Source organism: Aythya ferina (genome assembly GCF_964211825.1).
Source record: "Aythya ferina genome assembly, chromosome: 17".
Lineage (NCBI taxonomy): Eukaryota > Metazoa > Chordata > Aves > Anseriformes > Anatidae > Aythya > Aythya ferina.
Window position 1 is genome coordinate 13,369,321 of NC_140316.1, and position 23,278 is coordinate 13,392,598.

Consider the following 23,278-nt stretch of genomic DNA (forward strand, 5'->3'; position numbering starts at 1 on the left):
AGCTCACGAACGTATTGGTTTGTGCGCGTAGCCTGCGTGTAACAGGAAGGCTGTGTGATTGACAGAGGTATTTTTCCAGATTTACAAGTCCAAAAATGCTTCCTGAGCAGGGCTCAGCAGCCTCGGGTCTTCCCGGTGCTCTGGCTCAGCACCTCGTTACCGCGGTGGGAGGGGTGCCTCAGCCACGCCGAAGAGAACGATAAAAACAAAGCTCCTGAGACACCAGCAAGGGGCGAGCAGCCCTGCTGTGAAGTTCAGGGAGAAGCCTGGAAGCTGAGGAGCGCACGGCAGCCCTACAGGCACCTCACTTATGTGCTTTTGTCACTTGTGCTCCGCGCTGGGTGGCCGCGGTGGCTTTGATGCCGTGCGGGACGCCGAGGTGCATCCTGCAGGACAGCGCCGGCACCGCTGCAACAATCCTTGTGTGGTCACGGTCAGAGCTGGGAGAAATCTCTGCTGAAACGTCACACCGGCCCTCTGGAGCCTGAGCAGGACGTGGTGACAGCCCTCAGGGCACCGCATCGAGTCCTGCACCTCCCCACCCGTATCCCCTGCTCCGAGGGCCCTTCCTGGGCAGCCGAGTGCCCAAGTGATGTGTTCGAGGTAAATGGTGGGGAAGGCAGAGCCTGGGAGCGGGGAGCTCGCATCCCTTGGTTTCCACAGGAACTGTGAGAGCCCTCGTGCCATCAGGGGCTGGTAGGGATGTGTGGTGTGTACGGGTTCACATGGGGTCCGATTTACAGCTGGGGTGGGATCCAGCACCACTGGGGGGAGACAGGGGAAAGGGATGTGGCGGTTGCTCTGCATTTTGTTTTAATTGAAGAAAAGAGAAAAAACAGAGAGCGGCGGCGTGTGCCCGGGCTCATAAACACTTTTTTTTTCAAATTTTCCTGCCTCCCGAGCTCCTGCGAACGCGCTCACGCCTGACAGAACCGGTTCCCGATGGAAACTCCAGCGGGAGGTGTGCGTGGTGACCGCGAGTTTCCAGAAAGGCAGCCAGCCCGTGCCAGGCAGCAGATTCGGGCGGCTGCTGTGGTTCCACGCGGGAATCACATAGGGCAGCCCAAAAATCCCCCAGCAGATGACTTCAATACGGCCCCGTGAGCCTGCAGAGATGTGCTCGGCGCTGCCTGTTCTTCAGAGCTGATCCTGGAAGGCTGCAGGCAGGGAGTGCTGCCTCGTGCACCCTGCTGCTGCTGCAGAATTACAGAAGGCACAGGGCTCTGCTGGTGTTTGCTGGGTTGTGGCCGACTTTTGGCTTGTAGCAGGCTCGGGGTTGATTCTTGGAGCTCCAGAGCAAAGGGCCGGCCGGCTCGTGGGGAAAAACCTCAGCTGAGGGATATTTGGCTCCACAATTTGGTTGCTCCGTGATGCCTGGCTACTTCAGGGGCAGCGTGTCTTGCTGGTAAGGCAGCTAGAAGCGGTGAAGTGCTTTGGAGTGTAACTGAAGAATAGAAAGCAGGCTGTGGTTGGGAGGCTCAGTGCTTCTCTCACTCTCTCATATCAGGCCAGGGCTTTGAGGCTTTTCCATTTTGCATATCTCATAGAAATGACACTGCTGTCCCTTTTTTAAATCACTGTTGCCAATTATACTCTCACCACCAGCTCGGTTCTGCCTTCATTTTGCCACCGGTGCCTTCCTGTACGTTCTCAGTTCCTAGCGGACCGGGCGCGTGGAACTGAACCCCTCGTTCACAGGGAGAGCGCCGCTCCCTTCGTCTTCACGTGGCGTGTAGATGCTCTGCTGCTCTGGAAAGCTGAATCCAAATCACAATGTTTAACCACAGCACGCAGCTCGTGGTGGAACGGCGCTCGCAGGTGAGCTCTGCAGACCATTTGCAGCCTCAGATTTCGCTGCTTGTGGGCTCTCCCTCTTCTTCTCAGCGCTGGGATTTGGGCTGTGATGCTGTCCAAATGCCATAAACGCAACCTATGGGAGCTGCCACCGAAGTGACACGTTTTTCCTCGGGGTTTCTCTGCCCCATCAGCCTTCTGGTTGCGTTTCACATCCGAGGCTCGTGCAGAGTGACCAGGGCGAGGTGCTGGCTGCCAGGCTGTGTCGCAAGGCGCGCCGACACCGAGAAAACACACCAGCACGTTGGGTAATCGGGAGAAACAGGGAGAAAATAATGGCTGGTAACACACCGTGCTGGCAGCCGCCAGAAGAGCACCGATCTCTGGGGCTGCTCCTGGCTCCGTGCGCGGCTGCATCTGACACGGGGCGGCGAGCAGGCGAGCGCCGAGTCAAATTTCTGCAGGCTGCTGCCTCGCCTGCGGCCCCCAAGCAGGCACCGCTCCTCAGCAAGAGGCATTTTGCATACGCCTCAAGCTGGAGCCCCAAAACTTCGCTCCCCCCCCCTTCTATTTGTTCTGATTTTCGGCTGGTGCCTGGCAAAGACGGGGCGAGACTCAGAACGAAAGCCGTGGGGCCGTTAGCTGCGTGCGTCACCCCCTGCCCACGAGGGCTCCCGCGGCCCGGGCGCGTTCCTGCTGGCTCAGGTTTTGGTACGAAAGTGCAGCGCTGGCTTCGGGAACTGCTCGTTCATCACCAGAGAGAAAGGTTTCTCACGTTTTTCAGCTCCTAAAAACAAAGCGGGTTTAGAAAAGGAAGAAATGGGTCGGAGATAGAAATCTTCTAAAATGTTTTTGACGTGCTGAGTGCTGGTTTCCCAAGCTGCCAGCGGTCAGGATGCCAACAAACAGCCAGGTGGCAGGTCGGGGATCCCAATTTCTCCCCGGCTGACACAGGCTCGCTCCTGTGGGCGTTGCAGGAGGGTGGCTCTGGGAGCAGCGAGCGGAGGAAGTCGTTCACGGCTGGGGCTCTGGCGCTCGCTCCCTGCGCAGGGGAGGAAACGAAACTGCTGCTGGACCTGGGCTGGAGGCAGCGCCCGCGGCTGGGAGGCTGAGCTGCAAAAGCGGGCGGCAAACGGCTGCAGGACGGCGTCCAGCTCGCCGGGACCCTGGCCCTTTGCTCGGGCGCTTCGTGGGGCATTCGGATTTGCAGGCAGCTCTGCCCACGTGTGTTTTGTGGAGTTTGCATTTCTGCAGTGCCAGTGGCTGCGTGCTAAGTGATTTCTCGCACACCTTTGGCTGGCTCACGTCCCAGTAGCTCTCCGTGCCCCCGTCCTTCCCCCGCTGTGCACGCTGTGTGTCGGTGCTGCTCCCTCCGGAGCCTACACAGGGACCGCTGAGGCAGGCGGCTTCTTTTCAGGTTTCCCTTCTCCCCCAGGAGCTTGTTATTTCTGGTGCCTCACGTGTGCCAGGCAAAAAAAAAACCAACAAACTACATATTTCTGGTGATAGCTGCGATACTCAGGGGAACGGGGAGCTCAGAGTGCACGGGCTGGGCTTAATGTTGGTGCACACCTCTGGGGATGGCTCTCCAGCCCCTCTTGCTGTGTGGTTGCCACAAGCTGGCATTTATTTCGGTCGGTCCACATGCGTGGCTGGGATGTCCTGGTGCAGGTAACGGAGATCTTGCCTTAAAGGAGGCAGCTAAATGCCAGCAGCTGTCACCGTGGTGCCACGAGCATTTTGCTAGTGTCCAGGTTGGGGTTTTTCAGGGTCGAGCACCACACGGTCGGTGCCATCTGGTGTGGGATCTGAAAAGGTTTTGGTGTCCGGGCTGGAGAAACCCAAGCTTTAGATCGCACTGTGCCATTAAAAAAAATACATATTTAAAAAAAATAACACAGAAAACAACAAAAACCACAGAAGAGCAGCTCGTAATAGTCTCTAGATTCATGAATTGAGTTGGAGCTTTGCTGTGAGTGACTGTTGGGCTGAACGCCCGGCCGGGTGTAAGAAGGGTGAGGGTTGGGCCCCGGTTGTGACCCAGTTTTTCACGCAGTGTTTGCAGCTCTGTGCCAAAGTGCTGGGGTCAGCAGCTCGCTGCGGTGCCCCCACGTCTCCACGGGCACAGCCCCGCTGCTGCTGCAGCCAGCGCGGCGTGGGGGCGATGCACGTGGCGGGACGAGTGGCACGGCAGTGAGAAGCTGCTCCTTGCAAACCACGAGGCCAGCTCTGCCTCAAAATTATTAAAAAAAAGAAAAAAAAAAGGCTGTGCCTTCTAGCTGGTCGCCCAAATGTGCAGCCCAGCAGCCTCGGGTTGGTTGGGAGCCTTTCTCGCAAGGGTTTCCTGCAGGTCCCTAAATGAGCAGCCTGCATTTTGGAGATATCTATAACCTCAGGTTAATGCACCGACCTGAGGGGAAAGCTGTTTTATTAAAAAAAAAAAACACCAACAAACCTTCCAGCTGTGTGGTTCTGAGCGTGGTCTGGAGGTGGAGGAGAGCGCAAAGAGGGTTTGGAAGCGGTGCGGTGAGCTCCTGCGGCTCAGCTCCGGCGTTTCAGCCCAGCTCTGGGGGCAGGCACGGAGGAGGTGAGCAAAGCAAGTGGCAGCGACCTGGGGACACCCGACTGAGCCCTGGGGCTGGGCTGGCAGCATGAGGAAAGGAGCAGGGCTCACCAGCTGCTCACTGTGGCCGCTTTTCCCCTCCAGTGGTCGGTGGTGGCAGCAGGCACTGGGAGGAGACTTTGCACTAACTCACAGCAAGCCAGGAAGGGCCTGGCTCTGCCTTTTTTGGGCTGTTTTGGGGTTATTCCCTGCGGATAAGTGGCTGTGTGCAGTGCTGCTCCCATGGGATCACCACCGGGCTGGGCCGATTCCCAACTGGGAGCTCCTGGGGCCGCTCCCTTCTCAAACCCACCCACGCAGCACCCCGTGGCCACGAGCTTCGCGGCTGAATTTGGCTCTAGGTGAGAAGCGTTTCCATGCGCCCGCTTTCAACCTCCTGCTCGCTAATTAAGGGACAGGTGGGGAAATCAGCACAGCACAGCACAGCACAGCTCACCTCTGTCTCCCCGTCTCCCCTCCCCGGTGTATTTTCTGCCCGAACAAATGGCAGCGGGAATGCAGCCCAGCTGCAGGGTATTTCCACCCTGGTAATTCACAGCAGTTGTGGTTAGGCGCTGTAGTTTGCATATAGCGGGGATAGTTCAATAGCCAACGGTTGGTACCTTCTAGAAGGCCACGAGAAATGTCATGTCACGTCCCGCGCGGGGATTATTTTCGTTAGGGGCTCGGCCAGCAGATGCCAGCCCCAGGGGTTACCTTTCCATCACCTGAGAGCAGCTGTAGGGGGAGAAAGTTGCCTTCCCGACAGAGCTCTTCCTCCCTGAGCATCATCCGGAGAGGGGGAGCTGGAAGGCGTTGTGGCTGGATGCTGCTTTGGGTTTTGTCTTAGGAAGATTTTTCCTGATTTAATGAATGAGCTGCATTCCTCAGCTGCTGTGCTCGATCCCGTGCTGTCCGACTGCCTGTTGCTAAATCGGCGTGGCGAGAGAAGGGAAAAGCTGAGCAGGAAATAAAGCAGTGAACAACTCAAGATGCCTCCGGAGAGAAGATCTGTAAGAGAAGAGGAAACGGTACCAAAGGGGAACTGTCTCACTGGCCTCACCCTTACTTTTGAGGAAGAACGCCTCTGCTCAGCCTCTTTAGCTGTTGAAGTAGGCTCCTCGGAGTGAAGCAGCTCCCGTGGTCTGACTGGGATTTAATGCCCCCGCTGCACTTTGCTGAAGGACTCGTTAGCCTGCGTTACGGGGCTCAGCAAGGGAACGGAGCCTGCCGAGCTCCTTAGGGTGCCACTCATCAGCTGTGGTCGCTGCTGCAGAGGGCTCTGAGCCTGGCCACAGTGACTTGCTGAGAAGTTTGCCTCTCGAGCTTCTCCTTCCCCTGGGCCATTCTCTACTGCTGCACTTACACCAGGAGCACTTACACCACTTGCAACGAGAGCTTCGGCCTCGCTGCTTCCATGCTTTTTGTGTCAGACGGTCGAGATCGAGGCTGGCTGAGTGGTCTCGCCTGCAGCAGTTCTGTTGGGAGCTTCCTACAAGTCCCAGGTGCTTGTGTCCTCCCAGCTCGGGATGGTGGCAGCGGCTGTCTCCAGAACTGGAGGCCACAAGTTTCCTTAAAATCTTACCACGTGCCACCGTGACTGCAGTGAAGATGATGACGAGGTCCAGCGATGTTATCAGCAGTTTTATTAGTATTTTCCCTCAGGAAAGGGAAAAGTTAAGGTAAGAATTAGGACTTGAACTCTCTTCCCTCCTTGCTCCATGCCTATCAGGTAGCAAAAAGCTGTTCACGTTTGGGGAGTTGTTCCGGGCCACCTCCACCAGCCGTAGGGTTCAGGCTCCCAGGCTTTCTTGCAGGTGCCAAAAACAGTTGGGCCCCGTTGTTTCCCAGCCGTACGGACAGGTCAGGGCTGCAGCCTAGAAATTCAGGGCAAGAACAGCTCAGGCTGCTGGAGAGGGGATGGAGAAGCCAGGCTCTTCATTTGGGATGCCTCTGGAGAAGGAAGGGCAAAAGTGTCCGCACTGCTGCGTGCCTCGGGATGCTGACAGCACCTGGGTGGAGAGCAGCGAGCAGAAGAGCATTAAAGGACGATGTTGATGGATGGTCTCACAAAAGCTCCTCTTTTTCTCTTGCCCGGTGTCCTTCAAGGCCTTGATTCCTTGGTTTCTGCCTTCCCTGCTGAGCAAAGTCCACGTCGCACAGGCTGCACTGCGAACGTCCAGCTCCTACAAATGAAACTGCCGTGGCTGCTAACGCTGGAAATGCAGAGAGATGAACAAAGTGCTGAAAATGCTGCCACAACAGCAATAGCCCCGTGATTTCAGGTTCTCCAGGGTACAGAAGTAGTGTGTAAAAGGGGGAAAATATCAAATCGGCCTCGTCCTGCTGATTAGAGCTTGTTTAAATACAGCGTGTGCACAACCTGTTCTTCAATAGGCCGATATCAGCTGGGGAAGCCAGGCTGTTTTCCAAGCTTATCTGCTTTCTTATTGCCCTGTTGGTAGCGAGATCTGAATCCGTGGCTCCGTTTGACCTGTGCTTTAAGTACAGGAGAGAGCTCAGGGGATGGCAGAGGAGAGAGCCTGCTTGGCACCGAGCTGCGAGCTATCTGTGTACTCTGCACGCTCGCTTATTGCATCCCTCGTTATGCTTATTGCTGGACTCTGATCTACGGCTGCTAATTCCCCTCTTCAGCTCTGCTTGTAAAGTGCCTTCTGCTATCTAGGAATATCGGTGTGCTCCTGCAGCACCGTGAGGAACGGAGCAGGGCATTTCAGAATCGCTCGGCACATCGGGGCTCTGCATCTCCTGCACTCACTCCTGAGCTGAGCAGTTTGCTTTGCGTCTTTGGAGGGGGAGATGCTGCTTCCAACTCCAGACCTCTTCACGTTTTGGGAACGTTCCCTGACTAATTTATCTGTAGGGGGTATTTTCTTGCCACTCTGCCATCCTTTTATGCATGACTTAGCTTCCCAGCCGACTGAGGAAGCCTTTGAAGTTAGATTGCAAATGGGCTGTCCCTTCCCCCCCTCTGAGGTAGGGAAAGCAGAGCAGCCATGGCTGGGGGAAGAGCTGGCCGTGTTACGTGGCTCCCCACTGTACCACCTCTTCTTTTCCTCCTTCCTTTTCCCTACTTCCCCCCCAAGAAACCCTTTTTCCTCTTAATAAGATCTCCTTTAAGACTTAAGGGAAAAGGCCGTGGCCCCGTGAGAAGGTAAATCCACTTTTAGGGCGTTTTGTCTGTGATGAAACGTGAGCAGCCTCCCGGTTCTCCCCCTGTCCTTAAAGCACTGCTGGCTTTACGTGTGGATTTCGTGTCAGAAAGCCCTGGAGGTGAGCGATGAGACCTTTTCCCTCTGGGAGCAGCGGTGCTCTGTGCTTCCCCACCTCCAGCCCTCCCTCCGTGCACCAAAAAGCCGCGAGGAGCTCCTTCCTTCCTCGCCTGCTTCCAAACCACGCCGTGCGGCATTCCCAGTCTGTGGGATGGTCAAATGAGGGACCAGCCCCTGAGCCAGCACATTGCAAGGCACAAACAAGCATCTCCTCACCCCCATCCCTGTGTTTTGGGACTGACAGGGGTTCCTGGGGGATCCACCTCTGTCCTTCTGTGGTTTGAGGCATCGACAAAGCTTCCTTTTGGTATTGGGGGGGAAAAAAAGGCATGAGTTAGGCTGATGTTTACAGTGCTGTTTGTTTGTAATGAGCACCTGAATGTTTTTGTTGCTTGTTTTACCTGTTGGGCAGCCTTGGAGGTGTGAGGAGGACACATGAGCACCAGACCAAAACACAGGCTGAGCCAAGAGAGTGTGTGTCAGGTAGGGTATAGTCACTTCTTGCAGCCTGAATTCTCTTTTTCAAGCAGTGAGGGAGAATTTTGCAGTCAGCAATAAAGAAACCCTAACACCCAGGTAACTTCTCACCCCCTGCAAGAAATCCTTGCTGTGTTGCAGCCGTTTTGGTGCCTGTTTTTTGCAGGACACGGCGACGAGTGGTGGAATAGGATCACAGAATCGTCACCGTGTTCTGCTCTGCTTCGTTTGCAACCTTTGCTTGAGAGTCAGATTTGCAGAGAGCCGTATGAATATACAGCTGTGTAGAAACCGTGCTCTTCTGTTCTCGAGGTAGCAACACATGTCGTGAAGGTATTCATAATCGCTCATCTGTAATGTGTTAATCTTTTAATTTGCCTTTTCCTGAGCCGGGCATTTCATTACAGCGCGAGTGCACCTGAAAGCTATCTCTGTCCCAATTAAAAGCTGCAGCGATCCTAATCGCGCGCTCTGGCAGCGGCAGGAGGAGGACGGGAGCTCCCTTTGCTGCTCAGAGGAGGAGGAAAGACGTGACTAACCAGCCCGGGGAGGAGGCAGCAGACAAACTTCAGCGTCGATGCGGGCTGCAGTGGCCGTGTGCTGGCCAGAGCAAGCTACCGCAGGCACCGATGGGGCACGGGTGCCTGAAGAGGCTCGGGAGCTCTCCCGGGAGCTGGCAGGAGGATGCAGGCAGTGGTTTGCTCTGCTTTTTGCAGCTGTTGAAGCCCCTCAGGTGGCTCTGCCCTCCTGCACGCCGCTTGGGCAGCGCTGGCGCGGTGCCACCCTCGTGCAGGTTCCTGCAGAGGGAGACCTGTAACTACAGGGAGCCGAGTCTGAAGTGTTCGTGTGTGTTGTCAGCACGGGGCTGAGCCCCTCTGGGTCACGCCTGACACCGAGAGGTGCGGATGCTCAGCACAGCACAGCACCTCTGCCGTGCCATCGTGCCTGATCCCATAAGCTGAGGGCAGCTGGGAGGCACGGCTGCTGCTTGGTGCTGTGCCTGCGAGCCCTTTTCTAGCAAAAAAAACAGGTTATAAATAGGTAAAGCGATGCTCCCTGAAGCCCTCGCTCTGCTCCGGTATGTAGATTTTGGACAGCAAGGGGTATTTCACTGTGTGAGCCATGTGAATGGTGGGATTCTCTGGGCTGAGCTTGAATAGGCTTAAATATGTTTTGTTTTTTTTTTTTAAAGGAGTTTTTCATTGAAATTGTGCCTCTGAAGGAGGGGTTGCAGGCGGCTGGTTTGCGTCCTCAGGCTTCCCTTTTGTTCTGGAGATGCTGTGAGGAATGTCAGTGACAGGTTTGAAGTCTCTCGTCCTTTAATGTGTTCCGCAGGAGCCCGGCAGAGCGAGCGGCGCGTTACGGGGCGCGTGCTATTCCCTCCCTGGGGTCGCAGCCTGGGGAGCCAGGGCCGATTCCCTCGATTCCCTCGTTAGGCCAGCAGCACGGCGCGGGGAGGCAGCTGGAAGGACCCAGAGCCTCCTCCTGGCGCTGTCACACACTCGCTGTGTGACCCTGCTCAGTCAGTCCTCATCTCGCTGCCTCTCCCTCGCCTCCGGAGCTTTTCCTTTCCCTGCTTTTTTGTCAGGATAAAGGCCGAGGCGTGCTCGCTCGCGGATGTTTTTAGATCCTCGCATGGACTTCGTCCAAAACCAAGCAACGACTGTTTGACAGTCAGTAGGGTTATGAAAACTTTTCTCCTCCAAGAGCTGCTTCTGATTTGACATCTCGCTGGATTGAAAAGCTGCTGCCTAACACTTCAAGGGGCAAAGACTGCCAGCATTCAGTATGCAGCTTTCGAAGTTTTGGGTGATTTTTTTTTCCCCCCTGTATGGTTTCTTTGCGTGCGAGTTGCAGATGGCTTACAGGTTGCCTTCCTCATGCAAGGGACGCTTCGCTCCGTCACAGCTGATGACCTTGCATGGAGCTGAATGCCCCTGGCCCTGCCTTGCAGTGTTTTGGTGCGCCACAGCTTGGTACCTGCTGTGTTCTGCGATACACCTTGCCCACCTGGGCTGCAGGTAACTCGGTGCTGATCAGAGCATTTAAACAAAACCAGCTGCGAGCTGATGGGCTCCAAAATGCATTCTGAATTCTGAGCAAGCTCTTAAACCCCTGTCAGGGCCGGGAGAGAGCAGCTCTGCACGCCTGCAGCAGCCAGTGCTGCCTGCTGACACATTAGGACGTAGCTTCATTTTTTCTGCAGGTACAAACGTTTGCTTGCTACGTGCTGGGGATTGCTCCGAGATATACACTGCGTTCAGCAGCTCTCTGCCCTGCTCAGACCAAGCAGAAGCAGGACCTTGGGGTGTTCCCCCCGTGTAGCTGAGGGTGGCAGGGAGCGTTTGGGGGAGCAGCGAAGGATGAGGCCGTTTGTAAGCAGTGAGGCTGACTCGAGTCTCTCCCAACAAATCTGCATCGTTCAAACACCTCTGGAAAAATGTGTCGCGCATATAATTAAATACCTGTTTTGCTAACTCTTAATTTAATTAATGCAAAGTGGAGATGGCAGCACCAATTAATTTAGTTGGAAATGGCTTTGCTCTCAGTGGGCTGAAGGGAGGCTTTCCGGAGGCACGGTACCAGCTGCCCTGGGAAGCGTGCAGGTGAAGCCCAGGACTGACTGACACCATTTTTTTGACAGTGATGGAAATGACATCCCCAGAGCAGCGCAGATGCCAGCTCTCAGATCGCTTTTTTCCCCTGTAAAAGCAAAGAGGGAAGGCAGCGAGGAGGCAGTTGCTCTGGGAGGAAAGCGTAGCTGCTTTCAGCCCTACCCTGAGAGGCATTTGGTAGCAGCCGCAGCAAATCCAGGTTCAGACAGGTGAACGGAAAGAAAACCATGTAACAAAAGACCTTTCTGTCTCCCCCTGATTTCTCTTTCCGTGCCTTTATCTGTCTCACTCAGTCGGTGCCCGTGTTTTTCCCCCTCAGACAGAACTTTCCTCTAACTGCTCATCCGCTTTAAATATTAATTCCTCTTAACTTTCTTTAAAGACTTCCGTGTAGAGGATCTTCTTTTGGTTTGACCTCTTTGCTAACCTCATGTATTCCTTTATTTTCTCCCCCCCTCCCTGCCCTTTTGGTCTTTTTCTCCCTGCCGTTAAACCCCTTTCTCTTTCCCTTTCCGTCTTGCCTGGGTTAAAACTGGAGCACAGATTGTGTTCGCTGTGCAGGTGAGCTGTCAGCCCTGCGCCGCAGGAAGCAGGGAACGTGTCGCTGCTTCTTGCAGACCCAAATGAGCACCAGAGGAATTACAAAATTAAAAAAAATAAATCTTTCGGTCTTCCAGAAGTGCTTGCTGTTGCTTTAGCAGCTCTCGTTTCAGCTCAAGGGAAAATAAATGGGTGTATGAATGAAGAAAGGTAACGTGCGCTGCAGCGTGGGGGCTGCCACCCCCTTAGCTTCAGGTCTGCTGCCCGAGGCAGATCCGAAGCCAACTTTGTCTGTCTTTGGTCTGGATGCTCCTGGCTTCCCATCCCGTGCTGCCTTTTAGCTTTATCCAGCTTTTGGAACCGGCCCCAGTGCTTTTAGCGGTGCCTTTGGTGTTTATTACTGACAAACGGGGTCTGTTTCGCGGGAAACTTGTTGACACCTGCTGCGGGCATCTCGTTTGCTCTTCCTTTGCTCCTTTCGGTGGAGCTGTGTTAGCTGAAGCCGCGGGATGTCCTTTCATTGCCCACACCCTCGGCGTGGGACGTGACCGCGGCCGAGCAGCCGGGGAGGGGACACAGGGTGTGAAACCCCAGACCTCTTAGTCGGGGCGGGGGGAGAGGACACAGTTTAGCTCTGGAAACACTCAAGCACCACAGATTATTACTTCTTTCTTAGCAGTTTGTTTCAGGGATACACAACAACCCTGGGAGCACCTCCCTGGTGTACAGGGGCACCAAAGCAGCTCCAGGAGAGCCCCCGCTCGTCCCGCGGGCAGCGTTTGGTAGCACTCACTGCAGGGTTTGCCAGCCACCAGTGCTGCTCCGTGCTTTCAGCTGCTCTGCAGGGCTAAACGGGGGTCTCCTGGGAGAGCTGAGAGGCAGGACAACTTCAGATGGGCATCTTCACTCAAACCCTAAGTTGTTTTTCGGGGTGACCCATGCGGAGCGTGGTGCACGAGCCCGCGGGCTGGCGCTGCAGCAGAGGAATGCGGGGAAGCCGGGCCGAGGGGAGGTGCTAGGACAGGAGGATTTGCAAAGCTGCTGCTGCCAGCGTTGTGCTCAGCCTGCTCTCTGGTGGTGGCTGCCGTAGCAGAGATGACCTTTGATAAAAATGTGAAGCATTTGGGTTGATCTGGGTAGCTGCGGTTGCTCAGCGCCGTACGGCCGCAGCTCACAGCAGAGTCATCAGCCCGGCTGCTCGTGCTTTTGTTTCCTCACCACTGTCCAAAATCGCGAGGTAAAATAGGAAATCACGGCAGAGAAGAAGAGAACTGCCGCCGAAGCTGTTTGCCAGCAGCTCTCCCTGTGCAGGTTCTCCAGCATCTGGTGCAGGCTGAGCTTCATTGCTCTTCCTTTCAGATCAGGGAGACCGGTAGGAGAGCAGACACCAGCACCTGCTGGCACAAAACGTGGAAGAAACAAACATCTTGGGGATCTTTGTTGAAATTTGGCTGAAAACAGCCAACAGGTTCCAAAAAAACCTATTGCCAGGAGTGAGATACAGAGAGGCACAGCAACGTTACCACTTAATTGTGGTCTCGTTTCCTCGGCTGGGCTGCAGCCCACGGTGCCCAGGAGAGCTGCTGCGCCGAGCAGCGCGGGGATGCTCTTCGTTTAGATCAGCTGGGGGTGACACGCAGCTCTTTGGGCTTTCTCGTGCGAGGCTGTGGGGAGGAAGGAAGTGCTCGGTGCGTCGTGTGAGGGGTGCGGGCCCCGCACGCTCGGAGGGAGCCTGGGAGAGAAGGTCACGATGAGTGCTTCTGCTTTTCAGCCCTGAAAACAGCCGGGTGGTGGCTGCTGTCGCAGGAGTGGTGGGTTTTGCCATTTTTAGCTGGGGGAAAAAAAAAAGGAAGGAAGAATGGGAGAAACAGTTTCAGAGAAGGTAGTTTGGGACCCTGTCATCCTGCTAGTAAAAGGTTAGCCCTGTTTGTGCCACCTAGATCAGCTGCTGGCGTGTTGGATGCGTCTTCCAGCAGGGTTTGGTTGGTGTATTTCATAGCAGCCTTTGGTTTAACGGTACCCGAGGGATGTGGCTGCCATCCCTGGGGTTTCTTGGTGCTGGGGACACCTTCAGGCTGAGGTGCCCGTCCGATGTCACACACCAGTGTCACCGCTGGCTGCGTACCAAGGCTGGGGCTGGAGGGGGGCCTCACCTGTACGGGACCAAGTTGGGCAGCTCCGAGGCTCCAGGACGAGCAGACGCCCTTTGCTTTAATCTCATTTCCATCCTTTTGGTGGTAGAGGTTGCACATCGTTTTTGCATTTTGTATAACTCCGTCTTTATTTCACGAGGCTGGCATTCATTTTGCTTAGAAATACGACGTGCTGTGTCTTTGAATTACGGCATTTAAGACTCTGAAGTTTAAAGGCAATTTAAGCAGATTCAGGCTCTTTTTTTCAGCACGAATTGCTTTGGCCCGGTAGACAACTTTCGGCAGCAGCCGTGTGGAAGTATTGTCTTCCCACAATTAGAGGTTAAAAGTTGACAGCAGATGAGCCGGGGAGGATGATACAAAACCACGGACGTTCTTTGCGCGTGCTGCAAACTGAAAAAGAGCTCACGGTGCAATGCACCTGTCGGGGTTAGATGCAAATAGGAGGCAATGCACCTTGCAGAGAAAGGCGGTCGGGCTGCAGGTGTTCCGCCGATCATGGGAGCAGCTCTTCCTCGTGCACAGAAGCCAAGGTTTGTGTTCGGTTGGGATCGATGCCCTTTTAGGAAACTGCTACCTCCCTGCTCCCTGAGGTCTGACATGGAAGGGAGAAGCTTCAATGGGCACCAGCTGCTCACCGGGCCCTGGCTTTGTGGATCATCACTCGCTTTCCTCCAATCCCAATTAAAATGTGGGTTAAACTTAGCCTTTGTTTAAAGCAGCTGGTGCCGTGGTATTTAATGCAGAAGGATCGTGCTGCTCACCTTTCCTCTCTCTTTTCGCAGGGTCAGCATTCTTCGGGGGAGGACATGGAGATCTCCGACGACGAGATGAACCCCGCGCCCATCACCAGCGCCGAATGTGCCAAAACCATCGTGGTGAACTCCTCCGTCAGCAACACGGCCGTCATGGCCCCGTCCATCCCCCCCATGCCGCCGCCGCCGGGATTCCCTCCTCTTCCTCCTCCTCCTCCTCCGCCCCCCCAGCCGGGCTTCCCGATGCCCCCTCCGCTCCCCCCGCCGCCGCCCCCCACCCACCCCGCCGTCACCGTCCCCCCGCCGCCTCTCCCGGCGCCCCCCGGGGTGCCCCCGCCTCACATTTTGCCTCCTCTGCCTCCTTTCCACCCCGGCATGTTCCCCGTCATGCAGGTGGATATGATAAGCGTCTTGGGCAACCAGTGGGGCGGCATGCCCATGTCCTTCCAGATGCAAACTCAGATGCTGAGCCGCATGATGCAGGCGCAGAACACCTACCAGTACCCGCCTTTCATGGGGGGGCGGATGCAATTCGTGAATCTTCCGCCCTACCGCCCCTTCTCGATGGGAGCTGCTCTTGCTCGTGGGCAGCAGTGGCCGCCGCTGCCCAAATTTGACCCCTCGGTTCCGCCGCCGGGCTACGAGCCGAAGAAGGAAGATCCCCACAAAGCCACTGTGGACGGAGTCCTCCTGGTTATCGTGAAGGAACTAAAGGCTATCATGAAAAGGGACCTGAACAGGAAGATGGTCGAAGTGGTAGCGTTTCGGGCATTTGATGACTGGTGGGACAAGAAGGAGCGGCTGGCAAAGGTAGGCTCTCACCTGCCGCGTGCTGGGTCCTGGGGAAAGCTGTTCACGGTGCTTGTGGCCGGGGTGTGGGCAAGCAGGAGGCTGGGGCTGAATTTAAAACCAAAATAAAACCTGAAATGTTACAGTAACTAGAGTAGAAGCAAAAAAATAAGCTGCAGAATAGCTGTGCTGTGAGAAACCCCATTGCTTGAGGCAGCTGAAATTAAATGGGAGGCAGGTATGTCCCTCACCTGCCTCCACGCCTGCCCACGGGGCTGGTTTCAACCCCAGGAGGGTGGCAGGAGCAGCCCGGGAGCAGCAGACGTCAGCCTACAAGTGTCTGGGAGGTGGTGCTGCTGCTGCAAGGCTCATTTATTTGGTGTCACTCCACCTGTCCGGGGATTTTATGCTGCTTTGCCATCAGAGCAAATGCAGGCTGGGAATTTTGGTCCTTTCCCGGTGTCACTGCAGCCCTGCTGGGTGTCTCTGCAGAGCTGTCCTGCCGGGGGGGGGTTTGTGCTCTCCTGTCAAGCTGAACTCCAGCGAGCAGCAGTTGTAGGACAGGGACAGCTGCTCTGAGACAGAGCAAGGGAAGAGAGCTTACAGCACATAGCCGGGAGTCCTCTGCTGTGCTCCTTCTGGGAGAGCCTTCACAATTAAGGGACCTTGCTGTTAAACTCTAAATGCCCAGCCCTATCCCACCCTCCTCCTTCTTTCCTTTCCACTCTTTGTGCAGCAGTTCCAGGGCCTGAAGTTTGAGCAGTTTAGCAGATTTTATTTTATTTTTTTTGGTGGTCTGGACCACTGGTGGCTGCCTCCAGGAAAGGGTCTGCAGGGGGAAATGACCCCAAAATCAGGAGGCAAACAGGCAAGGGCTTCTTGCATCTAAGAGGAAGCTAAACTTTTGCTCCAATAACACAAAGTCAGATGCAGCGGGAGTGCTTGAAACCATGGCGCTGAAACTTTGCATTTCCCACTCCGTGTGACAAGGTCCGTGAGTATTCCCAGTCCCCTGCCCTCCTCCCGCCTCCCCAGCACTCGTACACGACAGCAATTAATTCAGGAGCTGAACGTTGGCCAAATACACGAGGAGTTCCAGGGATTAGTTAAGGCAGCAGCCTCGCATGAGTCGCCTGATCCTTCCTCAGCCAATTTCCAGCGTGCCTCGGCCAGTGAACAGCTCTCGTTTAATACGCAGTGATTCTGACACTAGCAGGAGAAATTAATGCTATAGAAAGGGCCACGCGGTCCTCACGGTGACTACTACAGAGGGTTGCTTTAAGAAAGAAGAAAAGGAAAGGAAAAGCAGCACCACAACCTGCAGGTACTTTCTGTTTCAGATGCCAGTTCTCCGGGCAGCACCCTCACCACGTGCTCTTGCAGCTGGCTGCGTTACCTCTAGTGCCTGGGAGAGCTCCTGGGCTTTCCGGACAGCTCGGTGCTGCTGCTGCCCAGCAGCTGTTTTATGGCAGTGCCTTTTGCTCTGGGTTAGAGCTGGCTGCTGTGACGTGTGGCAGGAAACCCAGTCCTTCTCCTCCTGGCTAACGTGCAGAGCTTCTGCCTCCTACCAGTGCTGTGTGCTGACAGCTTCGGGGGAGGCCCCCGAGCTTCCAGGGGAGCAAGGGGACGGATTCCACAAGAAGCTGCAAAGCAGCAGTTGAAGCACCCAAGAAATTGAAACTCTGCAGTGAAGGAGCAGCATCAAGTCGAGGCAGGACTTTGGCGGCTGCTCGGGCTCTTCTGTCTCACCCCAGCTGGATTTTGCACGTTCCTCACCTGGAATTCGCAGCCCTCGTTGGCCAGGGCAGCCGACTGCTTTTGCCACAGGAAAACAAAAGAGGAGAGTTCAGCTTAAATGGTGCCTTCTCGTTCCTGGTGTCTTTTATGACCGTGGGCTCCTCAGTGGCACCTGGAGGTCAGTTCTCCACACGCTTTGCCCTCAGTGGTTCTTCTAGAATGGACCAAGACCTCCAGGCACTGTTTGAGCTGGAAGGTTATCAGCACACAAATCCACCAGAACAGGCCCTGCATCCGCATTTCCTCCCTCCTAATGATTTTAAGTGGAGCTCCTTATATAATTTTTCCTTACTGATTATTAGTAGTGAAAGAAACTGTATTATTTTCAGAGGCTTGCAAGTATAAATAAGACAGCATATGTGCTTGTTTACATCTTTTTTTTCCCTCTAAAAATAAACGAAGCAGATCTGTAGGGACAGCTATCTTTTAATATCTCCTGTCCCTGGCCCACCAGCTGCAGCAGCCCTCCTGTTACAGGAGAGATCTCGTCTGTGGCAGTGCAGGAGCTCCACCACACGCCAGGTCCTCCAGCAGGCATGTCCCTCTGGTCAGGGGCTTCGTGGGTCTGCTATCTCCCTCCTTGACCTTCCCCAAGCATAAGGCTTCTCTATTTTTTTTTCCTTCCCTTGTCTGGCTGCTGTATTCCATCGAAGGAATTGCCTTGGCTGCTGACTGACTGCTAAGAGCTGTGGTGCTATAGGAGAAGGGTGGGAAAGCTCGAGGTAAGACTGGTGTGCTAGGTCAGGCGTGATGGAAAATGCAGAGGAAGAATGCTGCCAGGGAAGGCAGCACGTACCGTGGGCCTCCTCTGCCTGAGCAAGGGCAAAACCCCCAAATCTAGTGCTGGCTTTAGGTTCGAATGCCTGAGTAAGGTGCTTTTAGCAGAGTGCCCCAGGTACAACCAGCTCCCCAGGCCAGGAAGGGCTGCTGCTTGGCTTCCCTGCTTGATATTCCCACTAGCCTCGTTCTTTATTAGCAGGAGAGCTGAGCTTAAGCTGCCTCTTCGGTGATTACAGTCAGCTTCAGCAAATTAGCTCTGTTAGTGTCGGTAAGAGAAAATGACTTGTAGGCAGTGTTGCACCACGGACTGATGCCAGTGAGCGCTGCCTCCAGTGCCCTTGGCTGAAGACAAGCGTGAAATTATTGATTTTGCTTCCAGCATCTGTGCTGGATTCTTGGCTATTCCAAAGGAGGTCACTGTGGTCCCCTTGCTGAGGAAACCTGAAATGGTCCAGAGGGGCTAGTGAGGACTGCTCGTTTCCCTTGTCCTCCCTCGTGAAGCACATTGGCCTATGTTAAGCTGCGTGCAAAGAAATTGAGATCATGTTTTAAAACACTTGGTGAAGAAAGCAAGAGTGGTGCTTTGCTACCTGACATCATGACGACTCCAAACGCAAGATCACTTGGTGTCCCAAGCCACTGCTCCAAGAATCCCAGCAGGTTTGTCTTGTAGTGCCTTGTGCAGTGCAGAGAAAATAACTTCTTAAAATGCAAAAGGGAAAAGGCTGCTTGAAGATGGCAAGGTCTCGTTATCAAGAGGAGCTTCTGCACCTTCTCCCTTTGAAGTCGTGTGGCCAAGTGGTGCATCTCCAGATGCCCTTGCCTTCAGAGAAACTGATGCCTGGGCAGGGGAGTGGTATTTCAGAAGCCTCAGCCACCTAAATGGCTTCTGGACTTGGTGTGCTCCTCAGGAAACTTTTCCTCTTTTAAAGTGTGCTTTTTTTTTCTCTGCAGGCATCTCTCACTCCAGTGAAGTCTGGAGGCGAACTGGAGGAGAAGCCAAAGCCGAAGGATCGAATCACATCTTGTCTCTTGGAGAACTGGAACAAAGGAGAAGGCCTGGGATATGAGGGGATCGGCTTGGGCATTGGGTTACGAGGGGCCATCCGGTTGCCATCCTTCAAGGTAAAAACAAAGTTGTCTTCGTTATTTCTAACATTCCCTAAAGGAGTATTAGGAGGACAGATGGAAAGGAATCAGACTTGCAACTATAGGGTCACTTGAACATCTTTACTTCCTGGCAAGAAGTAGAAGTATAAAAAACAAAGTTTCTTAAATAAAATAAAGAGGGGGTGGGGGTGCGGTGAAGGGGATAGAATGGAGCCCTTCATTAAAATTGGACTTTTGAGTGCAAAGATGCAAGTAAAGGTTTGGGACTGGAGACTCTGCAGTCTTGATTTAGAATGAAACTTTCATTGAGGCTCTCTAAGATGTCACAGACTGCAGGCTCTCTGTTCTGTTACAACTCAGACACATCCATTTGCCAAAAGCATTCTCTGTCAGATTCAGAGTACCTGGTGATGACATGCACCATGCTGGTATGGGAAGTGTTTTGATGCAAATTGAAGGGGTAGAGTTTCATTCACAGTGAAATTCTGTTTGCAAGCAAATAAAGGGATCAAGAGCCAGGGAAGTGGCCCTTGATTTCTTGGTGTAAGTCACACTGGCAAAGTTAGGCAGTAGCAGTTTGTTTAAGAAGTTGATTTCTGCTGTTTCTAAACTCTTAGAAATGCTAATTTTGTCTTTTGTTCAGGTGAAAAGAAAGGAGCCACCTGAAGCTGCCTCAGCAGGAGATCAGAAGAGAATCCGGCCTTCTACTTCTGTTGATGATGAAGATGAAGGTTTGCAAAGCACATTTGTTTGAAACACAAGAGCAGATGCAAGCCACATGCGAGCTGAATCCTTTTAAACTTCACAGCAGTGTGCTCACTTACAGTTAGACACAGAATCAAGGATCTGAGCCAAAACCCTGCCTCTCACAAAACTCTAATCAGCTGGGAGATGTCTTCTCTGGATTCAGTTATCTTAAATTCACTGGCGGGAAATTTAAGATCTGCATTTTATGAACGCTTGTACCCTATTTTAGATTTGCTGATGCAGAGCTGGTCACCCAGTAGAGGGAGCTCAGATTAGTTCATGGACTGTGTTCCGGAGGCATGCTTGCAACTCACCGTGTATGTTGAGGGAGAAAGCAAGTAAGAGACAGTTTGCTCTGCTTATTTATTTATTCTTAAGTAACTTATTTGCCAGAGGAATCTATTTCCAAAGATTTTAACTTTTTTTTTTCCCCCCTGGGAACAGGGAAGAGTAGAGATAAGAATATTCAAAGCTTGATGTCTTTATTTTGCATTAAAAAATGAATTCAAGTTAGTTGTGCTATAAACTTGGTTCAGACTAACAACTCATTTCAAGCCAAAGTACAGAAGCAGGGTTTTGTTTAAAAAAGAGAAGGAAAGGCATTAAATCATTAAGTTTTAAAAAAAACGTAAGAACCAAGGTTAACCAAGCATCTTTCTCATAACACAAACCCATCAGTTCTTCAAGAAATAAAACAAACCCAGAGTTTGTTAAAGCATTCGTATCCCGTAGCGTGTCCCTGTTTAGGGAAGCAGCACAGGGAGTTTCCCAACATGAATCAAGTATTCTGCTGTGGCACTGCACGTAGTGCTCTTCTCCAAGCAGTACCCAGGCAGTGTTGGGTGAGACAACCCCTTGGCAAGGTCCCTGTTGGCGTACCAGTTCTGATCTCCATGGTGCCACGTCTCCTTGCTGCTCTGCCTGCAGCTTGTCAGCTTTGGCTACCTTTTGGCATTTTGCCGTCCTTGGGACTTTCAACACCCTGCTCCCAGTCTCACCCTCACTCGCACTGTGAAATTAAGTGCCTGTGAGCCTGGGGACTCTCACACCGTGTGCACGCATTGCTCCTAACTTTGATCTTCCCAAAGCAAAAGTTCCTATGATGTGATCAACCCTTTCCCTCCCTTGAAAGTATTTGAGGGCAATTTCCTCCTTGTTTTTGCTCCCCAGAGTCAGAGAGGGACAGAGATGCTTCCGATGCAACGTCTGACCTGTCAAAGAAGGATGCAGAAGCAGTGGGGCTGAGGCGGCGACCAGCAAGGCCGCTGGAGCTTGACAGTGAGGGGGAAGAGGGAGACGAGACATCGGAGAAAGAAGAAGAGTCCTCCTCAGAGAAGGAAGAAGAGCAGGAGGAAGAGAGAGCCTTGGTGAAAGCAGCACCTGGAAAGGTGTGTTGGTTTGTGATCATATTTTTGCATGCAGTCTGTCATTAAAAGGGGTCCTGGTTATTCCAGATCGCAACGTTACCTTCTCTAGAAGGTGTGTGCTCCTCTTCGGGCCTGTGCTAAAATAATTTCTGTAGGATTATTCACCCTTCAGGTTCTCTGAGCAGTGTCTCTGAGAATCATTGGTGATTACCGCAATGACAGCCAGGTCTCAGGGTCAGACACTGCTCATTTTTGGCAATATTTTCCTGTAAAGGAGGAAGAGGAGGATGAGGATGAAGAGGACGACGAAGAGGATGATGAGGATGAAGATGATGATGAAGAGGACGATGAGGAGGAGGAGGACGATGAGGAGGAGGAGACAGGTGTTGAAACAAGTGACAAAGAGGAAGAGCAGGACTCCGAGGAGGGTAAGCAGTTCCAGGGAAAACAGCGAGTGTGGTGTTCGGGCCAGGTGCAGTCTCCCTTTTTGTCTCCCTACTTGTAGGCCAGGTTTTATTTGTGCACCCTCTTTCATTGAAAGGCAGTTTCATACAAGATAATTTATACAGGTATAAATAATCTGGGTAGAACTCCATTAAAGAGGCAGTCTGCCAAGAGACCCACGTGGCAGTGCGCCAGGCAGCGCTAGGTCTGCTGCTCACGGAGCTGCTTGTTGCACGTTTGGAAACATCCGAATACTTGGTTTACTAGGCCCTGCAAAAGTAAATAAACTGTGAGGTGATTCCTTCAAACCCACATGCTGTTGTTGATGCTGTTACGGTGTGGGAATGATATTTGTTCCTGTAGAAGGCCCTGAGTAGTTCTGCTTTCTGATGTCACTAAATGATGGTAACTTGTTCTTCTTGTAGAAGACGTAGCGAGTCCCTCATCTTCCAAGGCTGAAGTGGAATCGTCCGATGAAAGCGAGGACTCCTCTGAATTCGAATCCAGCTCTGACTCAGATGAAGATGACGATGAGGATGATGAAGAGGAGGAGGAGGAGGAGGAAGAGGAAGAGGAGGAGGTGGCTGAAGATCAAGACAGAGAAGCCATGGTTGCTGAGACAGAGCATGAACCTTCCAGTCACGAACTTCCTGATGATGAGAGGGAGACCATTTTGGAGCTGTATCCTGTGGATGACTACATGGATGCAACAGGCTTGGGACTCACAGAGCCAGCGTTGGTGGAGAAGGATGAAGGGATGGAAGAAATCAAGGCAGGAGAAGGTGAATGTGGTGAAGTCCCAGAGGCATCTATTGCTGCTGAAACACTCAAACACTTGGTTATGGAAAGAGACCAGGAGACAAAACTTGCACTGTCTCCCATCTGTGGGCCAGGTATGGTCTTCCGTGTGGTTTGGCACACATCACATTGCCAAGTGCAGTATTCTCACAGCCTCCAACACATATGGTTTTGTATTTCCCTTGTTCTCTCTTCCTCCAGCATTGGCTCTGGGCTAGGGATTATCTGTACAGAGGAAGAGGCCTGTGCTGAACTTTGCTTCCTAGTAAGGAGTTCCGCACAAGGCATCTGGTACTAAAAATACGGTGGTTATTGTATCCAGAACCTTATCCTGGGCCAGTGCAGTTAGTGTGCTGCAGGAACTGAACAGTTGGCATCGTCCGAGGGTGACTGACTGGGTGGTGTGGTGGCTGAAGCTCAAGATAGAAAAGTCGTGGCTGCTTAAACACAACAGGAATCTGTGCTTCCTGAGTCACTGCTGGCTGTTGTTGGCTTTAATATCAAAGGAGTGTGTGGAAAGCTGTATGGGGCAGGTGGGCAGAGTCTTAGAATTACATCTGGCTCCTGGTACTCTTGCTTTGCTTTTCACTTAGTCATTTTACATGAATAATATCCCCAGGTTTGCTGGAAGAAGGAAATTGTCTTGATTCTGTACAGAGCTGCATATAACCAGTGAAGACTAGAGTAGGAGTAGGATGCATAAATCTCGACAAATTCTGCAGCAGGAAGCGGGGAATTAACAAGCAAAAATCTGGAGCCAACATCTTGAGCAGGACGGGTGTCTGAAGGCTGCAGCACTGGGGACTAGACAGTATTTTGGCACCTGGAGAGCTGGAAATCTGGCCCCTGCCCAGGCTATCACTCCTGCTATCATAAAATTTGAAAGGCTAATAGGCAAAACGCCTGTTTTACACAGCTCCTTTCTAGAACATGTTGGTGTCCAGACAGGATATAAATCTGGGTAGAGCTGCGTTTGGGGTACCTCGATGTGTGGAGTGAGCTTTTCAGGTAAGCTAGGCACAAACTCAAACTGCAGCATTCTTCTCGTGCTGCCCAGCCTGGCCGTGCAGGAGTTGGATGGGTCTGACCTTTCTGCAGCGAATCTCTGGTTCACTCCGCACAGATGGATAACACTTCCCCTCCAACTCTCCAGGCGTTCCCACCTCCTTTTGCTCTCCCACTTGAAAATGTTATTTTGAGCTGCCTAAGAAGATTCA

At 53.1% G+C, this 23,278-nt stretch overlaps 1 protein-coding gene across 1 annotated transcript in view; it reads left to right on the forward strand.

Annotated features, from left to right (window-relative positions):
- SETD1B (SET domain containing 1B, histone lysine methyltransferase) overlaps positions 1–23,278 on the forward strand; it is a 45,623-nt gene that overhangs the window by 12,475 nt on the left and 9,870 nt on the right. Inside the window, exons 7-12 of the mRNA XM_084491434.1 lie at positions 14,260–15,039; positions 18,550–18,720; positions 19,349–19,436; positions 20,623–20,840; positions 21,094–21,247; positions 21,689–22,156. Of these exons, the coding sequence (XP_084347560.1) occupies positions 14,260–15,039; positions 18,550–18,720; positions 19,349–19,436; positions 20,623–20,840; positions 21,094–21,247; positions 21,689–22,156 (1,879 nt within the window). The remainder of the gene's footprint in view (positions 1–14,259; positions 15,040–18,549; positions 18,721–19,348; positions 19,437–20,622; positions 20,841–21,093; positions 21,248–21,688; positions 22,157–23,278) is intronic.